This window comes from Protomyctophum bolini (genome assembly GCF_963924005.1).
Source record: "Protomyctophum bolini genome assembly, chromosome: 23".
NCBI classification, from domain to species: Eukaryota; Metazoa; Chordata; class Actinopteri; order Myctophiformes; family Myctophidae; genus Protomyctophum; species Protomyctophum bolini.
This window is the reverse complement of record NC_137884.1, coordinates 7,923,828-7,943,708: the sequence shown is the minus strand read 5'-3', so window position 1 is coordinate 7,943,708 and position 19,881 is coordinate 7,923,828. Positions and strand designations below refer to the sequence as shown.

The following is a 19,881-nucleotide window of genomic DNA, read 5'->3' as shown; positions in this document are numbered from 1 at the left end:
AATCTATTTTAATTTCAAGAATCGAAGAATATCGAAATGAAAACGGCAACATTGACTATGCATCGTATCATTCTGCAATTGAAATAATCTGTATCGAATCGTTTTGCTGTGCAATTAATCGATTGTATCAGTACTAAATTTTTGTGTGTGGTATTAGCAATTTTAGAAGAAAACTGGAAAAGAGGGGTTTAATTACTTAATTAGTAATTATTTAACTTAAAGCCACAGTAGTTGGCTCCAGGTGCCACATTTTTTAATGTAGCAATGTTCAGCAACTACAAACTAAAGATAATAAATGGACAAAATGAGAATCGTGTGACGATTCTTGTGTAGGAGAAATCGAGATTCACATTTGAGCAACACTGATGCCTACTGCCTGCAAAGGAGTGACAGTGTGACGCATGCCCTAGAGGGCTCTGGCGAGTCCTTTCAGGGTAGAAGGCTGCTGGCTGTAACGTGTCATCATAATATCCTGATGCATGACATGTCTGGATACGCAATACGCATCCAATCAACTGTGAATCAACTGTCAACAAAGGTGACGCCGATTTAAGCACCGTTCATGCTGACCGAGCGCCGTAACCATTACGGTAATGAAGTTAGTGTCCAGTTTTACACGCTGTAGAACGATAAAGAGCTATGTCCTGACTTGAGATATTATGTAAACAGTAAACACACTTAACAGTGTATCAGACAGACACGCACACTGCACAGTCCAGCTGTGTCGGAGAGACCACACAGAGGGGGGGGGGGATCTCTGAAAGATGGGATTATATAATTATCATGGATAAATATGACCGATAGTAGTCTCTTCATCTCCGTTAACAAAACCTTCAGAGGGTCACTACATTCCAGATGTCCTTCTGAAGGATTTTGAATGGTTGTAGATGTTTCTATCGTTCATAAAATCGGCGCTGAAATGCCTCAACTAATGGTTGCCGTTATGGTTGTGAAGGGCACACTGAAAACGACATATTTATAACGATTGTTATTGTACTTTGTGGGGATGACAGGAACTTATAAAAGTACAATTTGAGGCCTTGGGCCCATGGTGATTATTTTTTTATAATATTCGAGAAGCCCCCCCCCCCACCCACATACACACACACACACACACACATTACACGCACACACACAGGTCAGGGAGCGAAAATGCGGGCGAGCGAAAAGGCGTGACTGCGCTAATGACTTTGGGGCGTCTAGAGTTTGACCCCCAGCCAAAACCGTTGAGAACCCCTGAACTAAGGGACAAGAGCATACCTTTCCTCTATGGTTTGATATAATAACACAAAAAGGTCGTACAAAGGGTGCAATCTCTGCCACAAAGAAAGGAACTATGCAAACAAGCTTTTCTTTGCTTTTCTGGCACATTGCAAACCCACACACTTGCACTGTAAGCTTTGCACTCGCAACAAAAGTGTCTACATATACAAGCGACGAAGCGGCCCAGCAGTCATTAATTTCCAACCGATCGACTTGGAGTGACGGCGGAAAACGTTGAGTTTGTTTATTGATAGTTACGGCATATTCGTAACGGAACATACAGCCTACATGTGTGCGTGTGCATGTGCGTGTGAGATTTTGGTTGGTAAGTTATATGTTGCAACTCTCCCAGCCATGTCCTCATTTTGTTTTCCAACATGAATTATAGCCTGGCACTGTGCGTGCGTGTCAGTGCGTGCGTGCATGCATGCGTGTTGTCTCTGCCGTAACACTGCTTTTAGGAAGAGGCCACAATACAGATTGTACTATACGTAATCTGCTCACGTCTCTGTCTGTCTATGTGTCTGTCTGTATCTGTCTGTCGGTGTAATATAAATCGCTGTTTTTTTTGGGGGATGAGACTTTGCACCAGCTTAAGTATCTTGTTCACGAGGGTCGGTGTTGCAGTACCGCCCTGTTGTGACGAAAAGAGAGCTGAGCCAGAAGGCAAAGCTCTCTGTCTACCGAGCAATCTTCGTTCCTACTCTCACCTATATGGCCATGAAGTGTGGGTCATGAGCGAAAGAATGAGGTCGCGGATGCAATTAGTTTTCTCAGACGGGGTGGCTGGCATCTCCCTTAGAGATAGGGTGAGAACTAGAAGTGCAGTCAGGAGACTCGGGAGTAGAGTCGCTGCTTCTTCGCTCGGAAAGAAGCCAGCTTAGGTGGTTCAGGCACCTAGTACGGCACCAAGGGAGGTCTTCGGTGCACGTCCCACTGGGAGGAGCCCCCCGGGGCAGACCAAGGACCAGATGGGGGGGGGGGGGGGGGGGGATTATATATCCAAACTGGCCTTGGAACGCCTCGGGATCCACCAGGAGGAAGTTACTAATGTTTCTCTGGAGAGGGGAAGTCTGGGGGTCATGTGCACGTGCACGCGCGCGCGCCTGAATTCCTGTGTCTGTGTTTATGTTAACAGTGGGTGGGAATGGAGAAAGTGAAGGAGAAACATTATAAATGGTGGGAAGCTCTCTCTCTCTCTCTCTTGACATCCGACTTCCCAGTAACTGACAACATTGTTCAATCATTTGTCACCAGATCATTTACTGCATTGTTTCTCAACTTTCTCTAACCTTAACCCAATACAATAAATTCAAATACGAATCTTCACTTTCCTACATTCCTACATGCATGGTCAGGGACCACATGCAACACCTTCACGGACCACCAGTGGTCCACGGACCACCTGTTGAAAACCCATGATATAGAGTGAGGAGGAGAGGAGAGGATGACATATAGGGCAGACTATGGTCCCCGGTGCGCACTCTGGACCACTTGGTGGCAGATGGTGTGGTAGTGCATGAACACTGCATAGTGCGTACTGTTCCCTGGAGTGGATCACCCAAACCGTTCCCGGGACCACATGGAGGTATGTGTAGTCTTTCTTGGGACCAATTTTTAAGTGTCCTTGGATATGGATCGCTGCAATGTGAAAGCATTGGAATACAGTTGAATGCAAGTGTACTCGCCGGGGTGCGGAAGAAAAAGTCAAGGCCAATGTGAATCATGGCCAGCGGGGACCAGGCAATCATATTCTGGGACAGACTCGAATCAAACTGACTCGGTGTGAATCTGCCCATAGAGAGAGGAGAGGAGAGGAGGGGAGGGGTGCTGAATCTGATAGGAATCTTAACTGGCTGAGAAGAAAAATACATCCTGTTATTAAACGCACGCACGCATGCACGCACACACACACACACACACACACACACACACACACACGCACACACACACACACACACACACACAGTCACACACACACAGTCACACACAGTCACACACACACACACACACACACACACACACACACACACACACAGTCATACACACACAGTCACACACAGTCACACACACACGCACACACACACACACACACACAGACACACAGAGAGAGAGAGCCGAGGCCTGTGTCTGTATATTAAAGCAAACGGCTTCCTTCCTGCTATGTGTCAGGAAGAAGAATAGCATGCACGCATACACACACACAGTTTGAGTTCAAACAAATGCTACTTTCTATTTTAAGAACTCTCATTCTTTGAAGGTGGCACAGAGACATAATGCGCACTAAATACTCAGTGCTACTACTACACACAACAGACAAACATCTCACGCATGCACACACACACACACGCGCGCGCGCATGCGCGCGCACGCGGTGGGATGTGACTGTGTGGGAAGTGTTCCATTACATTATACAAACACACCTCCGCTTGTTTGAAGTGCGTTGAGTATGTGTGGTAGTTGATTGGTTGGTCGGTCGGTTGGTTGCCCTGGTAACACCATGTAATCATTTCTAACACCTTGCATTCACACTAAGGACTCCATGGTGGTCCTGATCCGTGTTTTACAACCACCCCCCTGATAGGCTTCACTTGCGTGCGTGCGCCCACCTGGCCCTGAAAGTCAGGACAGGAATAGGAATTAATTTTGTCACTATTGTCAATGTCACCGTCAGGGGACTGATTGTTGATGGGCCACAGGTGGGCTGATGTCACACTGCATATCAAATTGTCTCTTCTACACATTAGCTTGCAGGTGTGTCTTTTTGGCTGTTCCTCAGCCTCTTTTGCCACATGACAGGAATAGGCCCATCATTCACAAATACTGTCTAGGCTATGTATTATTTTACATAATTGCATTTGCATTTTTTTAGCTTGTGAGCTTGTAGATTGGCGTTCAACTGTTTAAATAAACCAACGTTTTTTGTGTTAATTAGTTTAATAGTTAATTAATAGCTATAAGTGGTTCAAATTGATTTGAAAATGTTACACCTTTTGACAATATCTGTTAAAACAGTGTTAACCTGACGGTCTACAATAATGTTACAATATCTTTCACAGTGTAAGCCAACATGTTAAAATATAGTGTAACACAGTATGTTGTGTTTATGACAATATGTCATTTACTGTAGTGTAATATGTTGCTTATTATTGTGTAATACTAATAATACATGATATGGCATGTTTTACTGTACCACAATGTGTAATGTGTATACTGTATTACCGGTACAGTGTACTAATTATACATGGCTTCACATGATGTCATACTCAGTCAAAACTAATCCGTTACGATTTAGCACGCCTGTGCCCTTGGTTAGGAAATAAAGCCTATGAATACTACAATACAAATATAAAAACAGTCTCGCTGCCTGCTATTGAATCTGTTTCATAATCATAACCAAAGTTACAAGAAAGGGCGGCGAAACGAGCACACACAAAAGTAAAAGAAGAAAAAATAGGACAGGGCGGATATATAACCAAAGTTATTTGCACTTTCTTCAGCCTAATTGGAACTGTAATCAAATATTGTCCCGGTGCAGGCCAGTGCAAAAGTAAATAAAAGCAAATAGCCGCCTGGTTACTTTTAAACACCAGATCGATTATCCATATTTAATGCCCCGGGCTACTATTTGGAAATACACCATTTTTTGCCAGGTGCTTGAAAAGCAACCTGGACTACAATCGATAGCACTTGTAAAGACGACCGTAAACACGACCTTAGTGGACACCTTTTCATGATTGGCTGCATCTATAGGCTGCCTGTCTAAGCCAATGGGAGACTTACCCGTAAAACCCATGGTCCGAACGCTGCAATGTGAAGCCCTATTGGCTGCTGTCGGACGGCAACAGAAGCTAATGTTATGAGCTAACTGTAGCTACAGGAAAGCCATCACAAAACGCAGTGAGTGAACCAACAGAAGAACGTCGGAAACGAACGAAAACGACGGCCGGGAGGTTGTGACTGAGAAACGTACGTTTTAAGACCTGGCAGTTAGGACGACTTTGACGAGAGTCATTCTCTTCTTTTAAACCAATCCAAGCTTGTAAAACTCTAGTGACGCACTGCAATAAATACTGTTCCACACTGACTGAATGTCGTCAATATGAAGCTACTGTTCTCACCCTGTGTGTGTGTGTGTGTGTGTGTGCACACACGCATGTAACCAAATGGACCCGTCATATTGAGGAGCTTAGCCTACTATAAAGCTATCGGTGTGTGACAGTTCAACTGTGATGTCAGGATTCTCAGGAAACAAAAAGTACAGATTAAATAAACGGCTCTGTGCGCGGTGCGCGTGCACGCGAGTCCTGTGGAAAAAAAATCTAAAATAGAACTGAACGGAAAAAGACGAGAGAATCCGGAAAAAGAGAGCGACAGTGAGAGAAATGAGAGAAGGACACACGCAGTCAGAGGAACTAAGAGAGGGGCAGAGCTCCCGATAGCTGTGTGTGCAATGTGCGTGTGCGCTGGGCACATCTTAACATACTGTAGTCAGTGCCTTTCGTACAGTGACCCACCCAACCACCACAGCTAGAAGAACAAGACCCACCCATGGCGGCGATGCCCACAAGTTTCTGGCTAGTATGAATCATCAGACAGGCAGCAACCAGATCCAAACAGCAGCGGCAGAGCCATAATTAAGCCTAGACAGGCTTAGCAAGACTACGGAGAAGGGGGAAAAAACAAACGGTGCACGTGCATGTCTGTCGGCATATTAGTGTGTGTGTGTGTGTGTGTGTGTGTGTGTGTGTGTGTGTGTGTGTGTTGATTTTGGCAGCACATTTTGATTTGGTTTTAGTCATAGTCTTTTGAATAGAATTCTGTTGAGATTTAGTCGTGTTTTAGTAATCTGAAAAAGTCTAGTTTTGGTTTATTATACATCTTATTATACTAAAATGTACAGTTGATTTTGTCGACGGAAATGTATTTCGGCTGGCCTTGATGGCGTTGTGATGGCAGATCTTTCGTTCGGTTGCACGCTGACAATTAATAGCCGATCTACAAGCTCACACAATGCAACATTAGTCCCTCCCCAACGTCTGTTTTTTGGTTGTTGACGAAGTTGCCAGTATATTTAGTCACAGGTTTAAAACTTTTACTCATCGTGGTTTTCGTCAGTGAACAAATGTAGTCGACGAACAAAATGTGTCATAGTAAAGGAAATCAATACACGTGTGCGCGCGCGTGTGTGTGTGTGTGTGTCCCTCTCGTCAGTGATCAGACACGCCTCCTCTCTGCCAGGTGGAGGTGTATATATATAAACCTCATTACTCTGTCACTCACAGCCCCCTCTCTCTCTCTCTCTCTCTCTCTCTCTCTCTCTCTCTGTGCTGTTGTGTTTTGTTTCAGTCTAAGATGACCTAGGCGAGGAACAGGGAAATGTTCATGGCTTCTAAGGTGAAAGATGCTGTCGTCTGGTACCAGAAGAAGGTAAGACAGACTCCTTCCTTTTCACCTCTGCGGTATTAGCTATAGTTAAGCCATTTAGACCTGACACTAGATTCTACAAAATGTCTTCTAAACAGTTTTCTGAAAAAGCTATGTTTCTATCCATGTCAGTCGTGCTCAACCTTTTTCATGTAGGACCCCCAGAATTATATGTATTTGGCTGCGGACCCCCATCTGAAAATGTGTCTCTGAAAGAACACATATTCAAAGATTTGCGACACATTTTCACGATTTCTTTAAAAAATAGCAGACTAGAATCAGAATACGAGCTTGTAGATCTGCTATTTTTCTATAGCTAAAGTATAACATAAATTCTTAAAACACCGAAAAGGGGTTCCCGTCCTGAATGGGCTAATGCAGTAATACACACATGCTGCATTCACACATCGATACATTCATTTGTATCGATGCAAACGATACAAAGCCACACGGCGTATTTGTAGCTCTGTTTCTTTGTAGCTGAAGTTGAAACCAGCTGAACCTTTTTGTGTAGCTGTGTAGCTTTTGCAGCAGCTACAAAGGTCTGATGTAGGCTACCTTTGTATCTTCATGTCGCTGTGCTTCCATTGAAAATGAAACGTGGACTACCACTACTGTGTCTTTGCACCCGCCCATGTGAACGCAGCCTTGGTCTGCGTCAGTGGGTTTTCCACCCTTTTCATTACCTATCCATTCTCTATTCTGCATTTGAGCACCATTTGATGACATTTACTGTAGCCTCTCCGACTCCAAAACTAAAGAATATTTTGTTGTCGTTGGATAAGACTTTGTCCACAATGCCATGCTGTATTGATGGGGTATATGTATTGATGGGAAGAGTATGGGTCCATTTGGTTCCATGTGTACACTCTCAGAGTTAAGGGGGTCTTTCCAAATAAAACAATTGAGAACCACTAGTACTAGTAGACTCCTAATGTGCCATACATAGTGTAATGATTAGTAAACGATTGTCATACATAATTCTAAATAAGAAAACCTGGGGACATTCAGTAAGTGGGTGTTACGATCAAAATAAGAACAGTATAATGGTGTGTAAAAAAATAAAAACTATCTAAAATGCGCATGTGGTTGTCAAGCTTACAACGCGTCGCTTCGTGACGCGTTGTAAGCTTGTAGATCAGCAATTATTTGTGTACAAAATAATTAATATGTCAGTAATTTCTTTGTACATTTCAGTTATTTGTCATATCTGCTCTGCATTTTATTGTTTTTGGATTACCAGTCAAACAGAAATGTATTCTATATATTCATACGTTCCAGTGTCCACTGCCAAAAACACAATTCAATTGTTAATTGCAATTATTTGTGTGACAATTACATTTGTAAAGGTGACAGCCCTATTCTCTGGTTGTGTTTACCTGTACTGTACTGTACTGTACTGTACTGTACTGTACTGTACTGTACTGTACTGTACTGTACTGTACTGTACTGTACTGTACTGTACATGTAATAATAGTGAAGGCAAGCTATGCATTATTTAGTTGGGGACCCCCTAGGCTGGAACGTCTGCCTGACACCTCTGCAGTGTATATATACACCGTATGTACACCAGTGGTTTGCAAACCTTTTCATGTCAAGGACCCCCAAATTGACACTAATTAGCCCACAGACCCCCTTTTGAAAATAATATGCCAGGTACCCCTCCATAAGAGCATATTTTTACGGCTTTAATTTCAAGGACCCCCAGTTTGACATGCATTAGATTAGTCTATGGACTAGTCTATGGACCCTTTTAATAGCATTTCTGTCTCTGGGAATTTAGATTGTAAAATCTATGTTAATTTAACTCTGAGAGCGTACAGACTATCATTTAGCTGGGGACTCCCTCAAGGACCCCTGGGGGTCCCCGGACCCCACTTTGGGAACCACTGGTGTACACTATGGAGCATTATCTGTACTTTGTACAGTACCACCACACTGTGCAGTACTCATGCAGTACTATCAGAACCAGGAGCCTTTAGTTCCATGACAGGTAGCAAAACAGGACAAGACGATGCAAAAACAACACGTTGACGACATATAAAGTGCAGGGAGTTCAAGTGTTCAGGTCAGAACTACCACCTACTTTGCACTGTGACTAGAGGCCATGCAGTGTTTCTGTAGTATTATGCTGCGTTCACACGGGCTGATGCAAAGATACAGTCAGTCCACCGTTCATTTGCAATGGAAGCACATGCAGCGACGTCAAGCTACAAGGCAAAATCTGACGTTTGCATTAATTCTACATTGATACCTATGCAATGCAACTCATACAATAATACAGTCTTCCCTACATAACACTAATCGCTTTTTAATTTTTTTTACATAGTAGTGTGCCCGCATTTTCTACCCGGCACAAGCATAAGTAAAAAGTAAAAAGCGTCCCCTTGGGAATCGAAGGTTCCTGGTTCGAAGAAGGGTTTTCCGCACACTGTATCTGCTCCCAGAAAACGTTATTAGAAGAGTAAAACAACGTTTCTTCGTTCATACTTGACGAAGACCCGGAAGGGTCGAAACGTTGGTACGTTGGAGCAGATGTACATGTGTGAGGACAACCCTTCTCATTGTATGTATTTTTTGTTCAGCACCTGTAGAGTTTTTTTTAAAAATGTTTAGATGTGCGTGCTTCCCTTTGGACCCTATCTGTAATCAGTTGTTGTGCCAGAAGAAGCACAAAGTAATTAATGTTTAAATGGCCGCCATTGAGGTGCGCCTGCTGCGACGTGCTGCGTGTGCAACAAGCCTGCCTCGTTTCTCCTTCCTCCGTCAGTGAAAATATCAGCCGTGTCGGTAGCATTGGAATTCAGTGTGTGTACCTGACTGGTAATCAGGACGACCAGGGCAGTGAGTGTGAGTGAGCTGGGTTTACTGGTGTATAGGGTGTCTCTCTCGTGTTCCATGGTTTCAGATATCAGATCCTCACAGGACTCCGCCACACGCCCCCCGCACCTCTCGGTTTACACATCGCCTGTCTGTCTGCCTGCCTGCCTGTCTGTCTGTCTGTCTGTCTGGTTGGTTGTCTTTGTGCCTGTCTGTCCTGGCGACATGTATACCGCTCTGTGCGTCTGTCCATGTTTATCTGTGTTTAATGACGTGTGTGTGTGCATGTGGCGGACCACACCTTCCACTTGCCCACTTGGGCCAGTAAAATGATGCCATGCCACTGGTGTTATTGTGAAACTTTGCTACAACATAGAGTTCTGTGAGCCCGCATCACATTCTTGACTGTTTTTTGTCGAGTCAAAGATAATGTTCCACTGGTCCCAGTGGCAAATGTCCCTTCATGTTTACCCCTGAGTCATACAGACGGATCCAGACAATAAATCATGGGCTGGTCTCAGACCAAGCTGAAGCTTGTTAGCTGACTCTGAGTTCAGCTGACATTTGTGCGCACTGACGTTTGGCACGCACGCACACGCACACAATGCAACAGAGTTTCACTGTGTATCTATTTCCCTTATCTATCCGTCTATCTTGTGTGTGTGTGTGTGTGTGTGTGTGTGTGTGTGTGTGTGTGTGTGTGCGCGTGTGCGCGCGCCTGCGTCTGGTCTGAGCCCATACTAGCTGTCTATTCTAATACATGATGCGTCTATCAGTTTGAGCAGTGGGCGTGTGTCTGAGTTGAAGATATAGGCCTGTCTGGGCACAGACACACACACACACACACACACACACACACACACACACACACCAGTGACGACAAACGCTTACTCACCACGGAATTAAAGCCCTGTGTCTGCTGCTTACTGCTGTACACTGGACTACATCATGTACCTATAGAGGCCGGGCTACACTGGAGACGGAATAGACTATATTATGCACACAGAATAACTCTCCCTACTTCCGGGCTGCTTCCCTACTTCCTTCACAGGTGTTAACAATGATACTAATTAATGCTCTGTTCCATTTAGTGTGCAGTGGTTCTCAAACTTTTACATTTCAAGGACCTCCATAACTCTGAGAGTGTACAAATGGAACCAAATGGACCCATAAGGGTTCCATGTTTCCATTTGTACACTCTCAGAGTTACGCACCCGCACGGGGCCATCTGGATCCCACTCAGGGACACTTTGAGGCCCACTGGTGTAGCAGAGTGTTTCCAGTGAGCCAACATGCACACTATAGCAGCACCCTGACTCTGCTTGACCAGAATGGAACAGAGCCTTCATTAGTATCATTAACACTGACTCTGTTTGACCAGAATGGAACAGAGCCTTCATTAGTATCATTAACACTGACTCTGTTTGACCAGAATGGAACAGAGCCTTCATTAGTATCATTAACACTGACTCTGTTTGACCAGAATGGAACAGAGCCTTCATTAGTATCATTAACACTGACTCTGTTTGACCAGAATGGAACAGAGCCTTCATTAGTATCATTAACACTGACTCTGTTTGACCAGAATGGAACAGAGCCTTCATTAGTATCATTAACACTGACTCTGTTTGACCAGAATGGAACAGAGCCTTCATTAGTATCATTAACTATTATTTCTGTGTAAGCGCCCCCCCCCCCCACCGTGTAGTAAGACTATCAGCATCATTCACAGTGTTTATTTTCTCGACTGAAACTATGACGAACAAATGTTCAGCGACTTTCACTGACGAAAATGATATAAAAACTAAGCTATGATAACTAATACTATGACTAAATATATTGACAATTCCGTCAACAAATAAAAACGCGCTAAAATGCAAGGGAGGGGACTAGTGGAGGACAAGTCATTTGGGTTTGGTTTGGTCGAGCTCCGGTGTTGTGCCCGTAAGAATAGCAGATCTACGAAGCCTAAAAGCCAAATTGAAATGTCATAGAAAATACATTTAATGACATAAATATATAGATTCCCATGTTCAATGCCAAAAACACAGCTGAAGTTATTTGAGTGAAAATGTATCGTAATCGTGAAAAGTTCACGATGGTGTGACAGCCCTAAATGTTTTTCGTGAGACAGACAGACTGCACGTATACATGTCCATGGATAGGGGCCAGAATGTGTTTTTGTCCCCCCCTAGCTGCTCCGTGGGCTCGCGGTATATTTCGGACCTGGCTGGCGTCGAGGCATTTCTTATACCTCCCCTCTGGGTGATTGCACCTGTGACCTTTGGGTGACTGACGAGCCCTGGTCTTTTAATAGAGCCCCATGCAGTCTCACATGCTGTTGTGTTGACCATATGAGCAGCTAGTGGCTTCATGTTATTTCTGTCCATGGCTCTCTGTAAATAGGCCCACTGTTTGGTCTGCGACGTGCGAGCAGGCTTCGGCCTGCACTCTGCTCGGCTCCTGTCTTCGTTGCTATCGGGAGAAAACCTCCTAACTCCATTTTTGAGGTTTTAGATTTTGTTCAAAAAAATGTGTAGATCGGTGCTATTGTACACCCTTTACGTCTGTGTGTTGTTTCAAAAATATTGAACCAATGGAAAGTAGTAAAAAACGCTTTGGACAAAACCTCTTAACTCCATTGGACCCACAAACTGTCTGCTAAAGCAGCTAACTCCACCACCTCTCCCCCTCTCATGCAAGTAATATATAAAGTCACCACACCAACTTTGATGGGGTACTATTGCTAATTTCCTGAAAAATGTATATTTTCCATTTCCTGACAGCAGAGATATATGATGTAGTATTTCAGTGGTGCAAAGTACATTGCATTACATATATTGTACTAAGTACAATTTTGAGTTTTTTGCTCTTTACTTTAGTATTTCCAATTTCCCCAACGTTATTGCACAACGCTGTTGCCATGACAACATATTCCTGCCCTCACTCCTCCTTTGCATCATCTCTCCATCTATTGCCGTGGTGACCCTGGCACGCACTCACACACACACGCAAGCACACGGGGGGCGTAAACCAAGAAGCGCTATTCAACACGGCACCGTGCCAAACACACTTAGAGTTGATCTCTCCTCTGTCTGCGTCATCAGTTGTCCCATAGAGCACAAACGTGTTTCTAGTGAAAATGTAACTAATTCTGCAGCAGTAACATTAGCGTTTCCTGCAAAGTCCCGCCCCATATTTGCATACTGAGCCCTGGTTGGTTATAGCCTGGTTTCAGACGAATCTGTTGGCTCGTCACCACTTCGGCCGTGAAGTCCTCCCACAATTGAGAGGGGCCAGACTTAATCTGCCTGGGGCGATATGCATTGAGAGGGGCCAGACTTAAGCTGCCTGGGGCGATATGCATTGCAAAGGCTACAGTAGAGACAGCGTCCAGGATTACTGTTTATGCAATTGGCAGTGGGTGAAAAAATGCTTTAGAAAATTGTGTGATAAAAATCTGTTGAGAAGTATCCAACTAGTAGATCGCTGCGCTCATCACTGTTCTAACTGTCTCAGGTAATTAAAATAAAATCACTCTGTCCTCAAACATTCCCAGATGAGGAAGAGCGTCTTGCATTTTTAGCCGGGGGGAGAGAAAAAAAGCAACACTTTGTTGAACTGAACTGGCTTAGGCCTGTCTTGAGCGTAACGCCCAGGTCAATGACCCCAAAATGTGTTTACATGTGGGGAAGGCGGTGTGTAGGTCACTGTCATGCATAATGTATACTCTGTGGTACCGTTGTGTCGCGAGTCGAGAATAGCCGATTTGCAAAAGCACACAACGCGTGACACCGTGATGCATGCGATGATCAGGCTACATTCTAAAACCCAGTCACAGCCGTTTGCCCTCGTCCGGTGCAGGGCAGTGTATCGCCCTGCAAACCTGTCAAGGCCCTTGCATGGGGAGGTCCATCCATCCATCTTCAACCGCTTATCCAGAGGCTTATCACGGGTGCAACAGTCTTATCCAGAGGCTTATCACGGGTGCAACAGTCTTATCCAGAGGCTTATCACGGGTGCAACAGTCTTATCCAGAGGCTTATCACGGGTGCAACAGTCTTATCCAGAGACTTATCACGGGTGCAACATCTCCAGAAGACGTTAACATCTTATCTAGAGGCTTATCATGGGTGCCATAACAGCTCCAAGAAGATGTTAACAATTCAATTGTATATTATCCGCTTAAATGAAACCGTTGACAATTAATTAAAAAACATATAATGATAATAATAACAACTTTTTGGGGGGCTAGTGAAAGTATGCTTACCATAATGACAGTAATCCATCAAGTGCTTTTAGTGAGAAATGAGACTCCATAAATCACTTGCGTGTGTGTGTGTGTGTGTGTGTGTGTGTGTGTGTGTGTGTGTGGATGTGCGCGCATCTCTCTCTCTCTCTCTCTCTCTCTCTCTCATAAACAGACAGTAGCAGTAGTGTGTGTGTGTGTGTGTGTGTGTGTGTGTGTGTGACAGCTCCTTAGTAAAACTAGCCTAGCTTCAGTTGCTACAGCAACACCAGCCTACACCCTTTGGACTGTTAACTCTTGGCCACACACACACACACACACTGCACTCACAAACATCATTTGCCTGACTAACTTTCTGTCCTCTCTCTCTCTCTCTCTCCATCTCTCTCTCTCGCACACGCACGCACGCTCTCTCTCTCTCTCTCTATTTATATTTAATGAAGGCTCATTAAACATGTAGAGTTTCCATTGAGAGAGCAGCTACTGGGCTGACCTACTGTAGACCATACAGACAGACAGACAACACTGCACTCACAAATTTGCCTCTCTCATTGAGGTCAGGTTATCTGACCTCTATCTACTGAATTCTACTTTGTGTGTGTGTGTGTGTGTGTGTGTGTGTGTGTGTGTGTGTGTGTGTGTGTGTGTGTGTGTGTGTGTGTGTGTGTGTGTGTGTGTGCGCGTGCATATATTGACATTCAAAACATGACATGTAAGGGTTTGGTTTTCATTACATTGTCACACTGCTGTGAAATAATGTTAATTTAAACTGCATGAAAATGGAGCCAAATTAATTGTCCAGATTTTACACTGAAAGCAGGAATGCTGTACTCGCCATTTCAGATAGCACAGTGGTCACTCAATTCAGTGGTCCGCGGACCACCAGTGGTCCTTGAGGGGGTTCCAGGTGGCCCCCAGCTAAATGATGGAGAGTTGGTAACCAAATGGACCCTTGTAGATCTTTAACTCTTGAGAGTGTAACATGAAACCAAATGGACCCGTGAGGTTGGTGTTAGCATTATGTTATGCTTTAGCTATTGAAAAATAGCAGATCTACAAGCTCACAGTGCGCCACTGGCCCACACAAGAACGACTGACATAGAAACATAGCTCTTTCAGAAAACTGTCAGGATGTAGAAGACATTTTTAGAATCTGATCTCAGGTCAAAATGGGTTAGAGGTCCACAGACAGTACTGTATTTCCCAAATCACTCCAGAGGGCCACATTGCATATTCCTGTCACCAGAGTGGGAATCAATCTAGTGTTCTACCTGCTGTTTTAATCCACGTGTGTGTGTGTGTGTGTGTGTGTGTGTGTGTGTGTGTGTGTGTGTGTGTGTGTGTGTGTGTGTGTGTGTGTGTGTGTGTGTGTGTGTGTGTGTGTGTGTGTGTGTGTGTGTGTGTGTGTGTGTGTGTGTGTGTGTGTGTGCGTGTGTGTTTTCAGATTGGCGCATATGACCAGCAGATATGGGAGAAGTCAGTTGAACAACGAGAAATAAAAGTAAGTCGTTTAATTTCTACTGTGTTTTATTATAAACACCTGCTCCTCTCATTCCACTGTCGCTTTGTCATTCATGCTTCATTTATGTCTCTATCTCTCTCTCTCTCTCTCTCTCTCTCTCTCTCTCTCTCTCTCCATGCCAGTTGTTTTGTCATTTTTTTTCCTGTGTTTTATTTGTATTTTCTTTTGTCTTTTTTTTTAACTCTTTCCTTTCTGCCTCCCCCCCACCCCCCCACCCCTGGCTGGCTGACATCCGTCCGTACCATCCATTCTATCTATCTTTTCCTTCTCGTTCTCCATCTCTCCAACAGTTTATTAGATTGGTGAGTAATGGCGGGAGGTCGTATCCCCCCCCCCCCCTCCTGTATATGCCCCACAATGCATTTCTGCTCACCCACACTGTAGCCGTAGAGATGTTCATTGATTGATTGATTTGATTGGTTGGATGCCCGCCAGGTCATTATTTGCTGGTTTGCTCACGTTGGTGTGGTGAGCAACCGTCACACGGCAGATGTCAGGTCTGCTAACTGGAATGTTCTCCATTTGGGCCCGTTGCGGGCCGCTAATATACCGTAGGAGCCGAGTTTTTAGGGAGCGCTTGTTTTACCCTACTTCTAGTTGGAAGCAGTGGGGCGCCTGCGGGTCGGGGGTTTTCTCACATTGTAATCCGGCCAGAAAAACGTATTCTGGGAGCCAGCTCGGTAGCATGCCTCGCTAGTCATTAGACTCCCAACCCACACCACCTGGTATTGAATCCCGCTGCCGCCAACTATTTTTCCGACAACCGCAGACTACTTTTTTGACGGTTTAGGAATCGTTTTTTGTGAGCTTATGGTTAGGTTGGGTTTTAGGCATAGTTTTTGTGACGTTAAGATTAGGTTTTTAGGCATATAATCACAACCAGTCACAAACTCGTCTCCTACGGACACTATATTGGCTTGCGGGCCGTGCTGGATGTTGAGAAACGGTGTGCTATAGCTAGTTGGAATGCTAGCTGTCGCACCAACAGCACTGCAGCGGAAGGCTGTGATGTGATTACCTCCACATTGGAGCGTTGGGTTTAGGTTGGCTCAAGGTTTTTACAACACATTCAGAAGCCCAAGCATGCCGAAAGCGACGCATAGAGAGGCGCTTGCGCCCGAGTGAGCCCCTACGTACCCAAACGGAGCAGCCAGTGGCGCGCCACCACCGACACGGCGTCCAAATTGGCAAGTCAGTCACGGTGAACCAATAATGGTCTTAACGGGGCAGCCATAACGTGGAAGATCCCTCTTCCGCACGTGCAGCGCGGTCATTATTATTGGGGTTTCATATGACGTGAAAAAAAAATCCAATGGCAGTCTCTCAGTCAAATTTGGTCACAAATGGTGGACAAAGTACTGACATGTCCCTTTCTTTATTGGCACACACCAAAAATGAACTATTGAGCCTTCATCAGAGCATGATGAACACTGTGGTGTGTGCCAATATATAATACTATATATACTATTTTTGTATATGTTATTTGGATATAAAACATTGAACTTGTGCAATTTATTTTGGGTCAAATCTTAGATTTACTGGCCTAACTAACAGTCAAACATTGACACACTATTCAGACGCCACCTGCTGACGGTGACAGGCAACTACCAGCATTTGTTTGTCCTCTTTGTAATGACATCATGAGAGTAGCGTTAGTGTATTATATTGGGTAGTTGGCCTTGGCACTCACTCTTAACTGCCCTCAGCTGCCAACAAACGTACTCTTTTTATTCCCCCCCTCTGATATCCACACCGGCGTTAAGCGTTCTGTGTCTCTACACTAGTCTAAGGCACAATGGATTGTTACGTCAGACTATAATGTGTCATGGCAAAGAGCCAAGGAATGCAGCGGTAGTGCAAGACAAGTGTCAGTTCCTAGATCAATGGTAGTAGCCAGAAGCCAGAGTAATTAAGGCGTTCAGGGAATTGTTTACCCCCCCTGTCTATGAAGAAGGCTATAAAGATAAGAGATTATAGGCTATACTGTACAGCCATAGTGACGGTGTTATCGAAACTAAACTAAAGGTAAAACATTTCAGAAGACTCAAAATGAAATGTGACCCAAACTTAACAGAATTTTATTCGAAAGACTGACTCAAACTAGATGTCTACATGCACACGCACGCACAAACGCACACAGAACAGACTCATAATTATCTGTGTCCCTAAAAAAACCCCGGATTGAAGCCTACTCGTGGAGGCGAAACAGTCCGTGCGCGTAAATCAGAGTTGTACTTGTAAAGTGCAGTTTGTAACCGCAAACGTTCATATTATTTTAAGTTACAAATCTGACAAAACGTATAACGCATAAATCTGAATTACACATACAAACTGTTTGTTACGAATGACCTGTGCGAGTATAGTGCGGATCTGTTTTCACGTGTACAAATCATTTTGAGACTGCTGTTCCGCCATTTGGTCAGAGCGTGAATCGGTATTGGTTGAGTCGGTCAGTGTGTCATTAACAGATAACAGCCTCCATTCACTGATAAGCTCAATCACGATTGGCCAGTGTGTCAATATTGGTGCGGGCCAATCAGCTCCCCTTGTGCTGTTAGCATAGCATAGCCACACTCCAGTCTCTTACTCTCTTCAACATCCCTCTTAATGTCCTTTAAGTTATTTGACTTGACTTGACTTCACTCAGTCACAACAAGCCTTTCAACAGACTATGAGTCAGAAGAACAAACACTTTGTAGCCTGTCAAAACGTACAAGGTTCATTCAAGGTGACCGTGTCGGTCTCACCGCGATCGATAGCAAAAGCGCATTATTGGCAATGTTTCCTACCATAAGCCCTCAAAGAATTGCATTGAATTGCATTGAATTGAATGGGGTGTTGTCTAATTCGCTTATTTCCATCGCTCAAATAAATATTTAATATTCTTCCTAATGTAAATAGTATCCGGCACACTTTACTACTTATTTCGATGAAAATAAGCGAATTAGCACAAAAACCCAACCCCCATTGAGGGCTTATATTAGAGGAAATAGCCAATAATGCACTTTTGCACAAAATAACACCTGGACCTCTTTGGTGGGGCGGTAACAACTACAAATAAAGGTTAGAAAGCCTTCTAGTATGGAATTCTCCTTTAATCCTAATCACACACGACAGGCATGTACTGTACGATCACACACACACACACACACACACACACACACACACACACACACACACACACATCCCACCTAGATAACAAAGGAGGAAGTATCCCTTGGCACAGAGGAAACCAGGGTGCTACAGGTGTGTTATTGCCAGGCTCATGAACGCAGATAATTCACATGCCATGAACACGGTGTTCATTTTGACAGCACCATTTGATTTAGTTTTTAGTCACAGTCTTTTGAATAAAATTCCATTTAGTTTTACTTTACATTTTAGTCATGCGTGTGCGTGCGCGTGCGTGCACAACACGCACGAGTAGCCCCGCCCCCATGCTGTGCAGTTACCATGTATCTACAGTATCTCTTCATCTATCCCTTTCTCTCTCTCCCTGCCAGTCTATCTCTCTCTTTCTTTCTCTCTCTCTCTCTTTCTTTCTCTCTCTCTCTCTCTCTCTCTCTCTCTCTCTCTCTCTCTCTCTCTCTCTCTCTCTCTCTCTCTCTCTCTCTCTCTCTCTCTCTCTCTCTCTCTCTCTCTCTCTCTCCCTGCCAGTCTCTCTCTCTTTCTCCCTCTCTCCCTGCCAGTCTATCTCTCTCTCTCTTTCTTTCTCTCTCTCTCTCTCTCTCTCTCTCTCTCTCTCTCTCTCTCTCTCTCTCTCTCTCTCTCTCTCTCTCTCCCTGCCAGTCTATCTCTCTCTCTCTCTCTCTTTCTCTCTCTCTCTCTCCCTGCCAGTCTCTCTCTCTCTCTCTCTCTCTCTCTCTCTCTCTCTCTCCCTGCCAGTCTAACTGTCTCTCTATCTCTCCCTGCCAGTCTACCTGTCTCTCTCTCCCCGCTAGTCTAACTCTTTCTCTCTCTCTCTCTCTTCAGGGTTTGAGAAATAAACCAAAGAAGACGGGTCACGTCAAATCAGACCTCATAGATGTGGACCTGGTTAGAGGTGGGCAAAGAGTGTGTGTTTGTGTGTGAGTGCATGCATGCACGCGTGTGTGTGTGTGTGTCACCACGTATGTCCTCATGTCCGTCCAGGCTCAATGTGTTACTGCCATTTTTTTCATACATTTTATACCAAAAGAAATGGCGGAAATGGCTGATCTACAAGCTTACATGTCACAAAGTGACGCGTTGTATGAACATGGACACGATTATGATAAAAAAAGATTGCTATTACCTGAAATAATTGTGATTAGACGATAATGTAATGGAGGGTATGCACGTGACGTGACGTGACATCATCATCATACCCGGAAGTTACGTGGGAACGCGTCGCCTACTGAGTGGCAAACCCCCCCACTTTCTGGCCTTGACAGCCCTTACATGCAAACGGAAAAGTCTTATCTGATTGCATTAAGATTAAATAGAAACAAGACCGCAAAGGACCTTTTGGTGCTATTCCTTTTGGACCGAGTGTTTGACTGTATTCTGTTGCCGTTCATGCATTCTGTCTAATAAACCAGTTTGGAACCAAATGGACCCTTATGGGTCTGTAACTCTGAGA

At 44.4% G+C, this 19,881-nt stretch overlaps 1 protein-coding gene across 2 annotated transcripts in view; it reads left to right on the top strand.

Annotated features, from left to right (window-relative positions):
- LOC308311172 (protein PHTF2) overlaps nt 1-19,881 on the top strand; it is a 46,070-nt gene that overhangs the window by 5,893 nt on the left and 20,296 nt on the right. For both annotated transcript variants that reach the window (XM_080757755.1, XM_080757754.1), the window contains exons 2-4: nt 6,613-6,693; nt 15,204-15,260; nt 19,254-19,323. In XM_080757755.1, coding sequence (XP_080613881.1) covers nt 6,643-6,693; nt 15,204-15,260; nt 19,254-19,323 — 178 coding nt within the window. In that variant the 5' untranslated portion in view covers nt 6,613-6,642. The remainder of the gene's footprint in view (nt 1-6,612; nt 6,694-15,203; nt 15,261-19,253; nt 19,324-19,881) is intronic.